This window comes from Aptenodytes forsteri, unplaced genomic scaffold (assembly GCF_000699145.1).
Source record: "Aptenodytes forsteri isolate BGI_AS27 unplaced genomic scaffold, ASM69914v1 Scaffold336, whole genome shotgun sequence".
Taxonomy (NCBI): domain Eukaryota; kingdom Metazoa; phylum Chordata; class Aves; order Sphenisciformes; family Spheniscidae; genus Aptenodytes; species Aptenodytes forsteri.
This window is the reverse complement of record NW_008794911.1, coordinates 2,954,292-2,972,692: the sequence shown is the minus strand read 5'-3', so window position 1 is coordinate 2,972,692 and position 18,401 is coordinate 2,954,292. Positions and strand designations below refer to the sequence as shown.

General features: G+C 37.4%; 1 protein-coding gene across 1 annotated transcript in view; it reads left to right on the top strand.

The window, feature by feature from the left end:
* The window catches only part of GPR158 (G protein-coupled receptor 158), a gene marked incomplete at its 5' end in the record, with an annotated part of 208,475 nt that overhangs the window by 115,677 nt on the left and 74,397 nt on the right, over window positions 1-18,401 (top strand). Inside the window, one exon of the mRNA XM_009275250.1 lies at window positions 4,712-4,780. Coding sequence (XP_009273525.1) covers window positions 4,712-4,780 — 69 coding nt within the window. The remainder of the gene's footprint in view (window positions 1-4,711; window positions 4,781-18,401) is intronic.

Sequence of the window (18,401 nt, the reverse complement as noted above, 5' to 3'; positions counted from 1 at the left end):
CTGACACAAATAAGTAAACATAGAAATAAAACCCCAAAAGGGAAATGAGCACACAGACAAAGCGGCAATAAACAAACTGTACACAAGATGAACAGCCAGAGGAATAAATAAGCAAAAACAAAAATAAATGCCAACAAGTAAGGCAGATGCAAAAAAACCAAGCAGCTGTTAAGGAAGAGAAAAAGAAATTGAGCAAATGTTACATGCAAGTGGAAGAAAATCCCACTGCGTGGAATTTCAGGGCTATATCCTAAAATGCCCTCATTTCTGTGAATTCTATTGGAGAATTTTAATTGTACAGGTAGTATAGGTGGACAACAGTTGGTGGAGGCTTTGAGTTATTTGTTTCCATTCTTTCATTTGTTTTCTGAAAAGAGCAAAGGCTTTTTTCCTGAAGTACGTGGGCATATTCACTGCTGTGCATGTTGCAGATTCCCATAAAGTCAAGCATTTGTGATGCTGCCCAGAGCCATGCCTTAGGGGCCTGTATTTGCAAAGTCTGTACAGTGAAGGATTCAACTTTTGGTGGAAAAACTGGTGCTCAGAGACTGGTGGAAATACCATCTATCAAATATAGAATATCTTTATCTAATAAATTAATTTAAAAACATCCTGCTTTAGTTTTGGTTTTCCCCTCTTCAACTATTCCCTCTTATTAAAGCTTCAGTGCTGGATGAATACTTTACCTTACCGCCTAGGCTATAATGGGGGTTATTGGAAGAAAAAAAGTCATATATTTTTAAATCAATGTATGTGTTTTTTCTAAACCAAAAACTTTCATGTTACTTTTTTGTTATTAAAATATCTCCTTTTCTTTGCAGTAGAGAAAGTTAACAGAGTTTCAGAAATGTAGTTCGGGAGAATTCTGATGCTCCCATTTCCATTGCATTTTTTTCTTGACGCTTACGCAAAAATAGTTCTTTGGTTGTACTATTTCTTACTTGAAGTTTTGTGCTTTTCTTCATCACTGTGGATGGCATTCATCTCTGCCAGAATGTCTACTCCATTTGCTGAAGAGTCCTGTTAAGAAGAGCTGTGCTATCTGCAAACTTTGGGTTAAAACCCCCATTCTCCAGGTATCAAAGACAGATAAAAGCACAGTCAAAACCTGGCTTCAAGCTCATTTTGAATTCTAGTGTTGCTCTGTAAGCCGTACTTCTTTTAGGGCAGGAAACAGAAGTGCGTAGACAGAATTCACAGAGAATGGTTCCTACCGGAACACAGGTGAGAAGAAAATCATGGGTTCATTCATTGTTTTGAAAGAAGAGCTGGAAGTGCTGAAGTTCTTTGCCCCTGCAGGTTATCTTATGATCATGCCACCCAGAAAAAAGCTTGATAAGAAAAGACTGATTAGGATGCAAAAGAGTTGTTTAGAAAAGGATGTTCACACAGAAGCTGTTTGAAGACAAGCTTTTTTAGATCGTTTCCATCTTCCCTATGATACCCATTTCAGCTGCTTTCTCAGCCATTCTGTCGTATCCAAATGCATTGTACAAAATAAAAAAAAAAAGCTTCTTCAGTGGTTTGAGTATTGATCGATAGCGGGAGACGTGAGTTCACTAACCTCTGCCAGTGTCTTGTGTGGTGTTGGGCAAGACCCCTCTGCATTAATTCCCGATGAGTAAAGTGCCGTTGTCTTACAAAGATGTTGTGAAGAAAAACTGTATCAAGATGTGTGGAGCTCCCAGCTACGGCAGAGTCGGGGCCATATAAGGAATCTTGTGGACATGGTCCTGTAGTGCTTTTTTTAAATTTATGCTATAGTGCTGGGAAATTTACATCACAAAGTGTGAAATCTGTATTATCGGAGGCAGATTTTAACCTTTTCTAAGCTTTCTAAGCTTTTCTTTTTCATCTGCTGCACACAAGATTTATGTCTCACCCAGGCTAAATTTATGTGTTCATTAGAAATGTGAACTAACTCATACTGCCATTTATAGTTTGTAAAAATATTTGCACTTTCTATTAAACATGTCAAAGCAGTGTGCATGAATCCATAGCTTCCAACATTTAAGCTATAAAATAATTGGGAGTCTAGTCACTTCTTAATTAAAATAACCTGAAAGTATTCCATTTAATGGCTTCATAACTGGCATCTAAACATTTACTTCCAGCTTTTTGGTGTTATATTAGAGAAGAACAGAAGTGTCTGCAGAAAGCAGTCTTGAAAAGTTGTCTATATGTATTGATTTTTATAGTGCCATTTGAAAAAGTTGAATGCATCTGAATACAGAAATATGGGTACATAAAAAATTTTATTACAGCAGCCATAAAAGATACTATCATCCCTTTGGGTCTTTGTTTATTGTTTAGGGATGCTTATAACAAATGAGTGTCTTGCAAATACAGAATCAATGTGTTTTGGGCAATTTTTTTTTCTCTTGATATATATGCTTTGTGAGTGTCTCTCTGGAGCATCCTTCTAGATGAAGTGAGGCAGGGCTGTTGCATGGGGAAATGCAGTATGGGAGTGCTGGACCATCTTTACATTAGCAGACTAGTGGGTGAGGCTGCCCATCTATCCAAGTGACAGAAATAAATTATATAAAGTACTGACTCAATTGAATTTGATATGTCATTGAACAATGGGATCACTTGAGCCTAAAAAACCTGGCACTGGCATTTCAGTTACCAGTTTCCCAGCTTTTTGCATTTGGGATTGTGTTTATGCTTTACCCAACATCATAATAGAGGAAAAAAACCCAAACCAAAACACTTTAATTTGGGTTCTTGAAACAAATGCCTTGTGTTGCGGGAACCCAGTGTAAATATAAGCTGCACTTGTGGGTCAATATTCAAGTTTCAGCAATTGCTAAGACAGGCATTGCATTCTATTCAGAAAGATAGTTACAGTATTTTAGCTAGCTGTTGGTGTTTTGTTTTGCTTTGCTTTTTAAGAAACATTTCATGGAAGCATATCAGTCCCATGAAAATTTTGCTAGAAATACATATGTCTCAGTTTCAGGGTGCGATTTTAGAGACAGGTAGCAGAACAGTTTTGCAATCCTTAATATGAAACTTTTAATATGAAAGTCTAAGGTTAAGATCCACAAGAAAAAGTGAAAGAATTGCAGAAGTCTGGAAAAGAGAAGCCGTAATAATGATTCTTGAATACATGAAAAATTCTGGCCAAAAAAGAAGGAAATAAGGTGTGCTCCCAAGATTTTCCTGGTAAAATCTTGCAGTGGTTGAACCAAATAGCCACCATCATCATCTTAAGACCAGTGGAAAACCATTCATAATTCTCACTTCAGGCTTTAACTGTGACTAAAATAGCATCAGTAGCACAAAGATGCCCCTGGAGCTGTTATATTAATGTTTTTCTTAAAACGGAAGCTTTGATGTGAATACCCATTGGAAGTAACTTCTCGTGATAATTTTTGAGGTGGGGACTTGTGGAGGATTTTGATGATGTCTCCACTGATACACATGCTTTAGACAACCTTTGCTGCAAAATTTCACCATTGCTAGAAATTAGGTAGCTCCATAATTGTCTCATACTAAAAAGGCTTCCTGAGAATTTAGGTCTTTCAACCTATGCTCAGTACATTAGATGTTGTAAAAGTGACGACTTGAAAAAATGAATGATGAAATAGGAAATCTGAGTAAGATTATAGATTTGCTGAAAAGCTGAATTTTTATTTAGAAAATTCCACCAGTCTTTTGCAAGCAGAAACTGGACCCCAGAGCATCAAAAATTTGTCTGTAAATCCATTCAGATAGATTTTTTTTTTTGATGATTGCCTTACTTCTGAAAGATAAACTTCTCCCATCTAAAGCCATTAGAGAGAATGCCACGAACCATTGATTCCAGCCCACAAGAGAATTTTATGATGCGAAAGAAGGGGATTTTTCAAAAGATTTTTGGCAAAGCCTCCTCTCTGTCCTATCTGACTGCACTACTTGCAGTCAGGAAAGCACTGCCTTCTTCCAGAACAGCGTATGAAACAATATCTCAGGGGAAGGAGATGGTTAAAGAAAAGGGAAACAGTGTTGATGTTTTGTCTTTAAGAGAAGGTGCAGATGCACTATACATAAATCATCAAACTTGCTGGAATACGCTTTGTATTAGGAAAAAGGATTTTTTTTATTTTAAAATGTAACAAAACTATGATGGAGAGACTGCATTAGAATCAGTGAGGAAATGTCATGTTATTTTACAATCCTGACAAGTTAACATCTGAATCAACAACTTTGCACAAAATTTCAGGAAAAATAAAGGCGCTTTCAATCTAAGAGCACACTCTGTATTCAGTAAAATTGTAGATTATTCATACGTATTATAGAAGCCAAGTCATTAATATTAAATAAGTAAAAATGTTCGAAGGACTTCTTGAAATTTAAATAGTACAGAACAAATTCTACAGTTAAATTCATATCTGAAATTCCCATGATCCATAATTCTTCACACTTGAGAGCAACTTTAGCAGTTTCAAAACATATGCAGGTAATGTGTGTTGAATAGTATTTAGCATAGGAAAGAGTGATTTTTTAAATTGGGTTTTGTAAAACACAACCATTGTAATGGGCCTGTGAATTAAAGAATGTGGAGCATGCCAATATGACAGACAGCTTAATACTGTGCTTTAATAAGCATTACTGTGGAAGCATTATACTGACAAAAGTGAAGGTACGTTCTGCAAAGAACCCAGCATCTAAATGGCACACAGAGAGAATTTCCTAATATTTTGTGTTGGTTTTTGTCTTCTAGAGTATCAGGGCTTCAGGGCTGGTGCTGTTGGAAACCATTCTTTTTGGATCACTTCTTCTGTACTTCCCAGTAAGTCAAACTATAACTTTTTTGAAAAATTATATCCGTGCCGACATTTTAAAACATTGTATGAATCACCTTGGTGAAAATATAAATGTCAAAACTATTTATCTAATGATTAGTTTAATCTGACTATAAAATGTGCTGTGTTCTGTAAATATTCTTAAGAACACTTGAATGTTTTACTATATTTGTAATAATTCTCCATTTTCAGTTTAGGGAACTTTCCAGTGTTTTTTACTTGAAAGTTTTTAGGTCTTCTGGGTTAAGCTGAGTTTTTGCTTTGAAAGACGATACCTCTCTAAACTATGCTATGGGAAAAATACGCAAGGTGTGTAAAAGGAAGACACTGATTATACCAAGTATTACTCTGGAACGTAGTACAAATGAGAGTAATTATTTCAGTGTATTACTGGCATATATTTTGACGTTTCTGAAGCTACGTGACATCTGCAATACCATGTATTTGGGAAAATGAGATGGTATTAACCCTATGCTGTAAGTGGGGAAAAAAAAAGTAATTTCACAGTCGCGTAAGGAATATATCACAAAACTCATAGAAATCTAGATCCTTTCTCTTTTCAAAAATCCCAGAAAACCTGAGTTTGTTAATTGCCACATAAACCCAATATAATGGCTAGATAAAGCAAGGCGTCAAAGTGTAAATTGAATGAAGTTGATAGAAAGTGTGCAGATCAGGAGACAGAAACAAAGATGAAGTTGTGGATTATTTTAAAATATGTTTACGTTCTCTTTTCCTCAATAGTCAGAATCTTCTGTGCTTTTACAGACCATCATGTAGTTATTGAGCAACTAGCTGGAAAACAAAACTCCTTAGCAGTTGCAGAACAAGTAGCAAATAAACTGTAGTAGAATGAGGTGTGAAGAATACTATAATAAACATAAATCCCAATGGAGTTTTTATACAATATTTTTTGAATCATGTGGGCCTTTCAAGTTCTAAAGAAAAAGTGTGCATTTTTAGGATAGTTTTATGTGTTTTTTCATCTTTCACTTCGCAGGTGTCAGGAAGAAAGAAGTTTTGGTTTTTTCCATATTGTACAAATGCTTTTTACAACTTGCAATACCTCTCCCTGGGGTTTTCAGAGCTTCTTTCATATTCTTTTCCAGTGAGCAGAACAGAAAGCCCATGCACTGCTTCCTCAGCTGATGTAGAAAAGCTGTGAAGCATTTACAGAAATTCACAGCATAACATGAGGGGTTTCCTTTCCATGGCTGTCTCCTCTTTGCTTTCCCAGAGAACCCTGGAGCCATATAGTGGCTTCCCCAGGTAGAGGGTCCATAAGAACCAGTCAGTGTTTGTACAACCTCAGCTCTAAAGTATGCCAGAAGCCTCATAATAGCTCTTGCTGTGTCTGCAGTCTTCCCATCTGTCACTAATTCTTCAGTTTCTTTCCCAGTTCTTGTCTTGATGCTCTAATTGTTGTATTTCACAAAGGACAAATGTCCTTTGGTGGCTGTCTAGCTTCAGGTGCTCAGCATCAGGGATACTGAGATACTGTTGGTGGAAGAAGACTTCTCTCTCAGCAGTTGACTTGAAGAAGAACCATCCTGTTAGATGCAAGAGATGGCCATCCACAACCTTTAAATGCAGAGGGAGGGGTTCGATAACCAAAGCAACCCCTCAGCTTTTTGCTGATGTTTAAACATTTCCCCCTTTTTTTTCAGACATTAACGATGTTAAATGTATAGCAGGTACAAAATGACAATTTGGTGTACTCTGAGGAAAAATCTTTTGCTGAAAATTCCTGATTATCCTGTGTCCCAGTTGGGATGTAGATACTTGACTAGAGCTTGTCCTCTCTGCACATCTCATTCTCATACTATCTAAAACTGTCCACCGAGAACACGTTCTGTTAGAAACTAATATGCAAAGTGTATGACCTGACTTCTCTCTTATAGCAGTTTTATGCTCCTACACTCTTTGCTGGGGCTCTCTTTCTTTCTTACACAGGTAATTACTAATCAGGCTGTTACTCCTACAGGCCGAAACAAAAAAGAGAGAAATTGTATCGTTTCTATTTTCAAGGTCTTAGGGGAGGTATGTAGAGAGTGTGGTAGTGGGAGGTCATGTTAATGTTCAGACAGAGAAATTAATCCTGATTTCACCAACCGCAAGAATATGGTTTTGTAAAAATCAAAGACGATTGGGACTGATACAGAAATATCAGGATTTCAATATCCCTGTCCCTCAATTCACTGCAAGGAAGATCTCATTAATTTCTGATCCAGGACAAGACAGTGGAACAATAAATGTGTGAAGGCTATAAAGCATAGCCCGAGAGGTCTATTATATAATCTTTAAGAAAGAAAAGCCTGTGTTTCTGCAAGATGTGAATTATGGGGTGTGAGTCCTTGGAATGTGAACTCTTGACATTTTGCTGTACATGGACAGTATCTAAATGTTCACCTGCTTCTTTTCTGGAAAAGGAGCACAAAGCAGAGCAGGATGGCGTGAGAAAGAAAGAAAACCCGAGCTCTAAACGGAGAGTCTTGTTTGCACCAGCTGACATTCACACACATGTTCATTCATAGCAAGGTGTAGACCATAGATTATCAATTATCATATTGGTTATAAGTCACATACATGCAAAGCAGATTTTCTTTTTCCTGGGTCACATCCATTGTTTATTTACTTCTTCCTGTTATTTGGTGTTTTTATTTGTTTCTGAGAAGAATTGGGAATATTCTGTAACTCAGTGATGTGGTTAAAGACATAGTAATGTGCGTACAGAGGTAGAGTTGTTTCAACTATTTGATTTGGTCCTCAGTTTATGGTAGAGAAGTACATTAGAGCTTTAAGACTAATTAATACAGATCTCACCTCTTATACACCCAAATTAGGCTATGTTTTCCACAGGTAGCATGAAGTGCAAGTTAAAATACGGAATGGAGTTCACCAGTTTGGTGTGAAGCATCCAGTAAGGTGTTCTCCTTTAACATAAGGCTGTTTTCCTTTTTGTTTCATCTCTTCTTCTCTTGTGATTTGGAAGGTAAAACCAAAAAGCTTTACTTTCACGCTCAACTAAGTGCAGAATTACACAGCTTGCCTTAGTGCATATACAATGTAAAGAGATAAAATGACAGCATTTCAGTTCTAAATAACTCAAATCTCTGTTCATTTAAGCATTCAGTGCAAAATTACATTCTTATTTAAAAATCAAAATCCCCTTAGATTTTCTCAACACTGCTTTAAGTCTTTTGCATCTTTACTCTCCGCTCCTCTACACTTTCCTAATTCTCGTTTTTTCTAGATCCATTCACCCAGTCTGTCTTGGATTGTTTTGAGAGTCTTCAGCATACAAATTTCGCTGTGTCCAGAAGGGCTTTATTGCATCTCTGACTTTCCTTACCCTCCAATTAAATGGAAACCAAAACCTACTTTGTTACATCGATTAATTTCTTTCACTAATTGTCATTGTTTTCATGTCTACATGCAGTAATCTATTCGTAGTGTAGCATCATTAATTGAAAAATAATATCACCAGCCAGCTGCCTTTGGTGAGAAAAACAGCTGTTACAATGCCCGTCTAACCAAATGGGAAGTGCAAATGATGGTCTCCACCAAAATTTATTATTCAAATTCTGCTATATTGATAACAACACACTGATCTTTCCTGAATTATAAGCAGGCAGATGAGCTTTGTCTATTACAAATGCATAGATTTTACCCAGCAGTTGCTGGGCAGCTCTCATTTCTGAGGCTCTCATTTCTTACATTATCTCTAGTTCTCACAGTAACATCTCTGATTTCCCTTTACTTAGTCTTTCCAGTTATTAATGGACGTCCTCCAAATGAATGCTGGGCTTTCTAATTGATTTCGCTTATATTTCTTTGTTCTTAGATTTTGAAGAGAGGGCCAAAACCTGACTGTTTTATGGAGGAGTCTCTTAACTTCTTGGCATCTGAGGGGAGGATTCTCATTACTTTCCTTTTGCAGAAATACTGACTGTGGTGGAGCTTTTAGACCTTTCCTAACTCCCTATCTTGCTAACACTTGGAACACATCTTGCATTAACACGCATTAATCTTTGTGTGTTGCAAAGACCTTCAAATAAAATGAGCACAAACACAATATTCTAATAGAGTAGCCTGTTAATTGCATTAGGGGTCAGATCTCAGCTGATTTTAGACATCTGTAATGGACACAAGCTGGAAAATAGGAAATTCTGGTTAGAGACCAGGAAACATTTTTTTACCATGAGGGTGATCAAATAGTGGAACATACTGCCCAGAGAGGTTGTGGAATCTCCATCCTTGGAGGTATCAGGACTGGACACAGCCCTGAATGAGCTGACCTGATTAGACCTGCTTTGAGCAGCGGGCTGGACTAGATGACCTCTGGAGCTCCCTTGCAAGTGAAACTACTCTGTAAGTCTGTGTTTCTAGTATAGGCATCCATAGCTGAAACAGTCATCCTACACTCAGCAAATAGTGAAGAGAAACAGGGCCTTTTATGACTCATTTTAGACTTCAACTTAAGGATGAGGTGGATCATGGCCTAGGCTCCTCTGACTGTAAAAGAAGCCTGGGGTACTTGCCTCAAATGGTGATGAATTCCACCCTAGGCAACTGTGGGTTATCTGATATATTAAACATTTTCCTAGTCTACTTTAACTGAAAGTCCAAAAGGCACTCCAAAATCCGTGTAATATTATGATATCATTTCTAGAGCCAGTGATAAAAGTTACTGAGTACCACGATGCAAAGAGGAAGGGAATAATTTCTTCTCCATGTTCTTGATTTGGCAGATAAGAAGTACTGGGTTTAAATTTCAGCAAGTGAAAGTTATATTAGACAGTGGGGGGGGAACCTTTATAACAGTGAGGTCAGATAAACCATAACGTGAACTAGCTTAGGAGGCTGTGGAGTATCTTTTTAAAGACTGTTAGGATTTTTCCCTTCAGTCTTCTCTTCTTTTGGCTGAAGAATCCAAATTCTTTGTCTTTACTGCTATCCCTTGTTTTTCTAAACCTCTAATTATAGTGAGGCAATATTGCTATCAGTTCAGAGAAATGGAGATGCTGGGCGGCAGTGCATTGACTTACTAATGCTTGTGAAGCAGTTCAGTAGGGAAGCCTGGAATAAACTTTGTGCTCAGACATCTTGTTGCATGTAGTAGGTGCTAGGATCTGTTTCTGAGACTGTGTTACTCCCTCTTTACACTCAAGCTAGAATGAGCTACCCTTTCATGTTATGAGAAGGAATGGAAAGATGGGAATAGTGGAGCTTAGATGTGGATGTGGGCTTTTTTCCCTTGAATGATCTGTACCTACATTAGCATGGTAGAAGTGAGCCATGAATGTTGGGAGGATTAGGCTGCAGTAGCTCCATTAGTTACAGCCCTGAGAGTAGCAACAAGGTCGCTGGAAAGGTCTGGTTTTGGCATTAATGAATGTGAAAAAATAATACTTTTTATGCCTGTGTCCCTCAAGTAGGCCTATAACGGATGCATTACAAGAGCTTAGTCACTGTTTATTCCTTATGTGTTGATGTTCACTGAGGCCAACTGAAAGATTTTGCTTTTTCCAGCACATCTGGTGCTGCACATACTGATACATTGTGGGGTGAATCGCAAGCTTTAAGCCCGCTCTGATACCCCAGATGTTTTAGCCTGATTGTTTTTCAGCATATAGCGACATCCTTTTTACTCATAAAATAGTTTTTAAAGCTCTTACAATGAACACCCATCATTTTCTTGTTCTTGTTTCACGGTAGCTAAAGAACATGCCTGTCTTCAGTATAGTATTCATGTCACTGAATTCCAAGGACACTGTAACTATCTGCTCTGAGATAATCACTACAGATTTCCCTAGTAGTCCAGAAAAGGGTCTTTCAGTTTTATTTGGATCATAGTGGATTAGATGTCCAGCCAATGGAAAAGGCAGATTTTAAAGGCCATGTTGCCAGGATATTATATGCACATTGTCTTGCTTGGGCAGAGAAGTGAGGGAACCAGGCAGAAGATTATGCAGTAGTTTGTCTCTCTCAGTGCCCTTGTCAGACAAACATACTTTTTGAAGTTAACATGCAATAGCTTTTTTTTGAGAGCCAGCTTGCTTTGAATGCAAAAGCCAAAACTAAGCTGGTGCAGCCTCTGTATTACAAGCTTGTGCTTCAAAGTACAGAAGCCTCATAGGCACTGGCAACACTTGTGTCCTTGCCCTGAACCTCATGAAGAAAAATGTTTATGGATGTTTTTATTAACAGGAAGCAGGTACTGAAGAATTTCTGCTTTTTTAATTAAGTGTATTTGAAATAGCAGAAAAACAAGATACACAGTGTAATAGGTCTTCATGGTTCTGTTGTCACTAATCTACGTAGCTGTCCTAAAAAATCTAGTAGCCACTATCAAGGAGACAACTAGAGTCTGTTGTATATATGATTATCCACATCTAGAACTGTGATTAGCCACAGCTATATGTCTCATGACCTTGATTTGATACTGGTATCTCTGTGTAGATGACAAATGTTTGGGATATTGGAAACTCAGTAGAGCTATGACATCAAAAATTCTAAGAAATTATAAAAGTGGAATTTGGTGAAGAGATTTTCTGTGTGTTTGTGTATGTCTGTATGCTGTGTTCACAGGGCAGTAGGGGTATGTTCATATTTTTCCACCAGATGTCTCTTCTCATTGTTTATTCATGCTTTCATACCTGAGAGCCAAGGAGCAACAACTGTAGTCAAGTGAAAGGCCTGTAGCTTGTTGTTAAATCTTGCTGAACTTGCTAGACTCAGCTGCTGCCTGCTTCCTTAGTTCAGGGTTGTTGTGATCTGCATCAACAAGAATGTGAAGCAAAATGAAAGCAGAAGCAGTTCATGCCTAAGGAAGACTTGACTTACATAATCTGATACTACCAAGGTGTTTCCGATGTGAAATTGAGTGCAATTGTAAACCTGTGCTGCCAGAGTGAAATGGGCGGTATGATAACTCACCATGCCGTGGAATACGAGGTTGAGATATTAAAGGTAAGACATAAACTGGTATAATATGTACAACTGAGTGATAAAACATGATATATTACCTGTCAACTTCCATATCACTTGGCAGAGTACTCTGCATCAACACAGAGGAAAAGGGAAAGACACAATCTCCATCTCAAAGCCTGTTCACTGTGAATAATACAGGAGCTGAAATATGCCTTTTTTCCTCACTCTGTTTTTCTTCTCAGTCTCTCTTCTTTTATGTATGAATGCATTAGGTATTTCCTAACCATCTGCTTAGAGTTTAAGTGTCACACCATGGAGGATGATTAATGGTTAATGATTAGGAGTGATGAGAAATTCAATGCATTACAATGGAGAAAGAGAAAAAATGATGTTTTTGGAAGAGATCATTAAGAAAGGAGATTTCATCCATCAGAGATGAGACTGCCCTTATTCAGTTATTCTGCATGCTGAGAACCGAGAATATGCAGGCGATGATATCTTTATGGTTTTTAATACCAACTGCTAGACGTTGTTAAGCAGTTTTCAGTTTACAGGCAAAATGATAACTAGTGAAATCTTTGCACTGGAAAAATCTTACAGAATTATAATAGTGATAGTGAAAAGTTTTCATTACTGCGTAGCACTTTTAAGCTTCTCATTTCTAAACTCTGGGATAAGAGATTAGTGGGATTTAAATCAGTGCTTTTACCTCAAAACCACTTATCGCCTGATGTAAATAAGAAATTAGGTTTTTACTTGTAGAGAGGAACTGGAAAAAGTAATAGAAATACTTATGAAAGCAGAGACAAGTTTACAACATAAAATATAAGTTGCAATATAAAATTATCCAAACACATCAACAAGTACTAGTGTATAAGATACGCTGTATTTTCTCTATTATTGATAATAATAGAGTCATCTGGAAGAAATATTCAAAATTTTAGTTTGCCAGGGTTAAAAAAATGAAGAGTTAGGGGCCAGCAGGTAAAAAGTTTGCCATGAAACTAGCCAGATTGATTTCTGAAAATGAGACATTCAAAAGAGTAGCGCCTGGGTCTAAATCTACACGACATCAAGTAGGGAGAGATGAGATTTCTGTTCTTAGAAGTAACAGTAGCTGGGGATGGGTAGTACTGGGGATGGAATAGAAGCTGTTCACTGGAACATGCAATTAGTCTTTATAAAAACCAGCCTTTTCCTATGTGATATAAACCTTCTGATTTATTGCATACAACCCCGTATATTAGGACCACATAGGAAAAGCAATAGTATTTTCAGCAAACAGTGTTTTATACAAACTATTTGATTTCTAGATCCTCTGCCTTTGTGGGACTAAGCACGGATCTGCAAATATATGCAAGTTTTGAGGAAGCTCTTAAGGAATATTGTGACCTTCATAGCCAATATACAGCATCCATGTGCTGATCTCTCTTTGAAACCTGAATCCAAAATAGATTTCTTGTAGTGGCATGATACAGTTCAGCAAGTTGTGCACATTCTTGGGAAAAAAAAAAAAGGAGCAAAGAGAGAAATATGTCAATTCAATCAAAACTCTTACTGGAAATGGATGGGAGGATTTCAAAGCTAAAAAAAAATTTAAGCAATTCCAAGGTAATACATATGGACAAAACCCATAGAAAATAAGAGGATGAAATGAGGCTTTCTTTCATCACACAAGAAGTTGCAAGTGGAAGATAATAACATTTTTATACAATTCTCTTACAGTGTATCATTTCTCAAACTTATATTAAATTATTTAGATCATCCACAAATTTCATTATTCTTTGATGTTAATCTTTTAAATAAGCCAGGGTGCTAAAGCCTTATTGCATATTGTGTAGTTAGTAAAAGCAATGTAAAGAGAAAAAGGAAAGGATGAGAGTGAGAAAAAAGAATAGAGAACTTTGCCCCTGAGTATTAAATCACAGCAAAAAGTCTTAATATAGCAACAGGAAAATTAATCCAAAATTGAGCAACCAAACCATATAGAAATGAAAACAAGACAGAAGTGACATCTTGTACCTTGATATAGTGATGACTTTTCTCTCATTGTCATGATTACATGTTATAGAAGATATCTGTAAAACCACAGATTGTACATTCAGTGCTTGTTCTTTTTGCTTGCATACAGTTATTTCTCACTACTCCTTGCAAGCTCTCTTCTCCTTTCCTAAAGCACCACTTACATAATTGTAGAAGATAAATCTTTTATTCTTTCCTCGTGCTTCCTCTGTATTGACATGTGGTTTCTCATCTCATATTTAAATTATGAACTCTTTGGTACAGGGATGTTTGGCATAGCTGTGCCATGCACAGCAGGGTCCTGATCAATGAGTAAGAATCACATTGCAAATGGCTGTTACTAATAATAACAATGAAAGTGTTTAAAAATATTTTATTAAAGGTGTGAGCAAGGACACATTTGATGGTGAATTTTTCATCTTCTCAAAGGTCTGGTAGCATGCAACTGTTTTTATACTGCTAGAGATGATAGGTACTCTATGAGAATAATCTGAGAATACTTGATTTAGGCTTGAAAAGATTAAGCCATAAAAATGCTAACAGAAAAAAGCCTGATTCCAGTCCCACAGGGACTGTATTTCAGAGTTACTCTACTAATTTCTATGGAGCTGCACCCAACTTGCATGACAAGACATTAAATGATAAACAAAGCAGTGGGGAATAGTAAGAAGAAAATCCATCACTCCCACTAGAAAGCCTCAATCTGCAGGATTTAAGATAATGAGGAACAGTGGGAATGCTTGCAATGTCAAGGGGCAAGAGCAAGAAGAAGTCCCAATTTCACTCAAATGAGTATTTCAGTCTTCTACTGAATAGTCATGGAACCATGGATTTGTAACTCAGATTTGTCCGTTTTTAGGGGACTGACCTGAGCTCATAAGGTACAGACTGCCCTGGTGAATGTGTTCAAGCATTCCATGTAAACTGGAGCAGCTCTGCTAGCATGGGTTGAGAACAGGCCAGCTTCAGATCACCGAGCTGCCTCACGGTTGGCATGCTATTACAGATAAGGGTCTTTGAACTCTATCAAACTAATCAGGGATTTAAAACTGCTTTTCCATGGCCTGAGTGAGGTTACTCAGTCTCCTGGTCTGGCCTTGCCAGCAAGACTGGCTCCTACATGCTAACAGCTGAAGAGGGCTCAGAAGGGAGTTAGACATTGCATAGTTTGGCACTGGCATGAGTTAAGTGGGTTTGTTGGTGTGGAGTGGTAGTGCTGGAGGGGGTTCAGATGCATGCTAGATTAGGCAAAGTTTTTGTGACTAACAGCAATGCATAAGTCTTGAAGTTAATGTAATCCTTTAGATGCCTTAGTCCCCTTGGCAAGTAAGGACTACCAGTTACTTGTCTTGTCGTCTTCTCCTCTTATATATTGCAGACAATAGAAGGTCCTTGCTTTGTATATCCAGTGTGAGACTGACTCAAGGGTAGTGAGAAAGGCAGTAAGCCAAAAAGCAGGCAAAAGTAAGCCTAAGCAGTCATTTGGAATACCTGGAAACTTTATCAGTGTCAGGGTCACTGGTTTTAAAAGTAATCTGAAGGGCCAAATCCACTGGAAAATGCAAAACATAGTCACAGTGTACATACACATTAATTCTGACATACTCTGAATGTGTTGGACTGGTGCACATGGGCAGATCCGCCACAAAGGCAGAGTGTGTTCCTTGGGTGTGCTGAAATCTCAGTGCTTTGTGATGGAGTAAAGTTGTGTTATGAATTTCTCACAGGAAAGCGTGCCCTCTGCTGCCGCCGTGGCTGGAGTCCATTCAGGCAGCAGCACTTCGTTGCTGCGGGCATTTGCTGCCTGAGAGCATATTACAAAGAGGTTGGTTCTACTTCGTGGTTTGTGTACAAAGTTTGGTGAAGAAACATTTTTGGATGGAAGGAAATCTTACTAGTTCTTTGTTTGACTTTTTTTCTATTAAATACATAGTGACACTGCTTTTCCTGGATGATCAAAACTTCTTTGGTCATTTTCACTGAAAGAAATGTTTAATCCTGTTACGTGTATATCCAACAGGTATATTTTGTATAGCATATGCTGGTAATTCTGCAGACTATACTGACATTCAGGAAGAAAAGTAAAGGAAGGTTTGTTGGCATAAGGAAGTTCTTTCCATTTTTCCTTCAAGTATTCTATCTTGTTCAGAGTTTTCTCTTCCTTTTAAATTTGGGAATTTTCTATAGGAAATAGTTAAAATAACCACTGTTTTTAAACCTTGGAGCTATGATTTAATCTTCAGATCTTTTCTTCCATGTCAGTCCAAGTGTGCAAGTTGTCACATTAGTCAGAGTCCAAAATAATTTTATATATTCCAGTAGTATGTTGTTAAACCTACTAATCTTGCTTCATTTGTTAACTAGCCTAATCCGCTCAAATATAGCATGTATTGGGGTACAGAGCAAGTGTTCTCAATGTTCAGCTCACTCTTTTAAACTCCTAATCCAAAATCACCAGCATGCTGAGCCACTGAAATGTTGTTTTGAAACTCAGGCCGAGCTTCCTGGCCCATGGAGTCAGCTCATCCTTTTTTCTGTCTTTATTGATGGCATTGCCTTGAAATCTCTAAAGAGCTAATCTGTAAAAGTCTCTGTGCTGGGTTATTTAGTCAGCTATTTAGATCCATATTTATTAAACTTGTATCTACTTTCCAAGTCTGAAGGCATATTTACATCTTTGAAATCATAATCCAAGTAAGTTACTGCCATAGTAGCAGGCACTCTATGTTCAAGTAATCACCAGTCGTTGCTACAAGAAGAGAAGGCAAAATGGTGTCATAACAAGTCTTTTAAAACCCTAAGGAACATCTGTATTAACCATTAATTCAACATAAGGCTCTGTTAGACAATCATATGCTCTAGGAATTTTGGAAGATAGCTGAATCAGAACATACCCTAAATACCTACAATGTAAGTCTTAAGCAAGATTAATAGATTTAGTAACATGAAGTCATTTGCCAATTATATTGGTAACAATAAGTTCTCTGCCAATTTCAGATGTCACCAAGGATATTGAAAAAAAATCTAAATTTAATTTTTAGCTGCTCTTTATGTAAGTTTTCTGGAACCAAAAGACATGCCACACTACTAGGTTTACAGGGAAAGAAACTTGATCTGTTTTGACCCTGAGCTGAGATGACTTTCTATGGGCTATAGTTACTGCTGTTGGTTGTGGGAGTAACAAATAATAATTAGAACTTATTTTCTCAGGCAGGATATCTTCTCTGTTTAGGGTAAGCGTCTTCAGTGCTTACTACGTTTGGAAAAGAAACCTCTAGTATATTAGGCTTTCCTCAAGTGGCTATAAACTGGGCTAACCTGGTAACATCAAAGCCTTTCATATCAAATGATGTAGTTGTGAAAGGCACTCATTTCTGTTTTGACTCTCCAGTGTGTATAGCAGTCATCAGAGGTGATCAAGAATTTGTAGACATGAAATTAATTTCATAATAGATAACTAATCATAGTTTTATACCATAATTAGCATGTGTTATTGTTTATATTAATGACAAGGCCCCCAGATATGGATCAGATGAAACAAACAAGCAAGTTGACAGAGAGTGAATTATTGAGAAGACACTAAAGTTCGGAAAAGTAATTCTCTGTTATTTTCAACAAATGGGCAAAAAAGTTTGGAACCTTGATCTAACTTCAAGTAATGTTTAGTCTTAACTGATTAAGAAATAGGTTAGAGAACAGGAAAAAAAGAAAGTTGAAACCACTCAGAATGAAAGAGAGAAAAAGAAATAGAGGACAGAGAAGTCCCTGTTGCTAAACACTATCTGAGTACTGTTGGTCTAGACAGCATGGCAGATATTCTTGAGATTTTGTAGTTACCTAAGCAAGTGCAAAGAAATGGTTTTTTTTCCATTCATGTGTGTCTTTCGTAAAGTAGATGAAATTTTGTACCATGATACAGTGAATCTGCTAGGTTCATTTCCTTAGACCAACTAAAGTAATGCATTTTTCTCAGACATGTCACAAGCAATCCTGTCAAAATTTGCCTGAATGGATTTGTTTTAAATCCTAAATAATTGTGATATATATAGTAAGTGTTCAAGAATCTTGAAGAAAAAGAAGGTCATGGCCTTCTGAGTACTGTCAGCTCCTCATCTAAGTGTGGGTCTTGAAGAGTTTGTTTTGGCCAGTCTCAGATATGGGGTCTCACCGCTTGGGTATTTTATCTCATCGCTATCTGTCTTTCTATCTATATTACCAACCTGACTTCTCTTTTAAAAAAATGCTGTGTTTCTCCCTGTCCCTGTGGAGTTTGGTTATTTTGGTTTCTGTTTACCATCTCATTCATAGTTCTGGTGACAACAGTTCATTTTGCTCTTAAATATTTTGTCCTTCCGCTTTTATGTTGTTTTTATTGTACAGTTGTTTATCCAACACCCCAAGCAGTTTGGTAGGGAGAGTGGAGAAGGAAGTTCATATAAATAAATAATTGTTGTTAAATGCAGAGGACTGCCTAGCGACAAGATGCAGTAGAATATGTCCCTCCTGGTAGAGGGTGGGCCTTGTCTTTGATAAATCTGTAAAATGTTTGGAGGACTCCCCCTGTGCCCAGAAAGGAGTGGAACATTTGAAGAAAGCCTCCTTCTGCTGTTTTGTTGCTCTGTTAATGAACGCATTTTGTGGACCGTGCAAGTG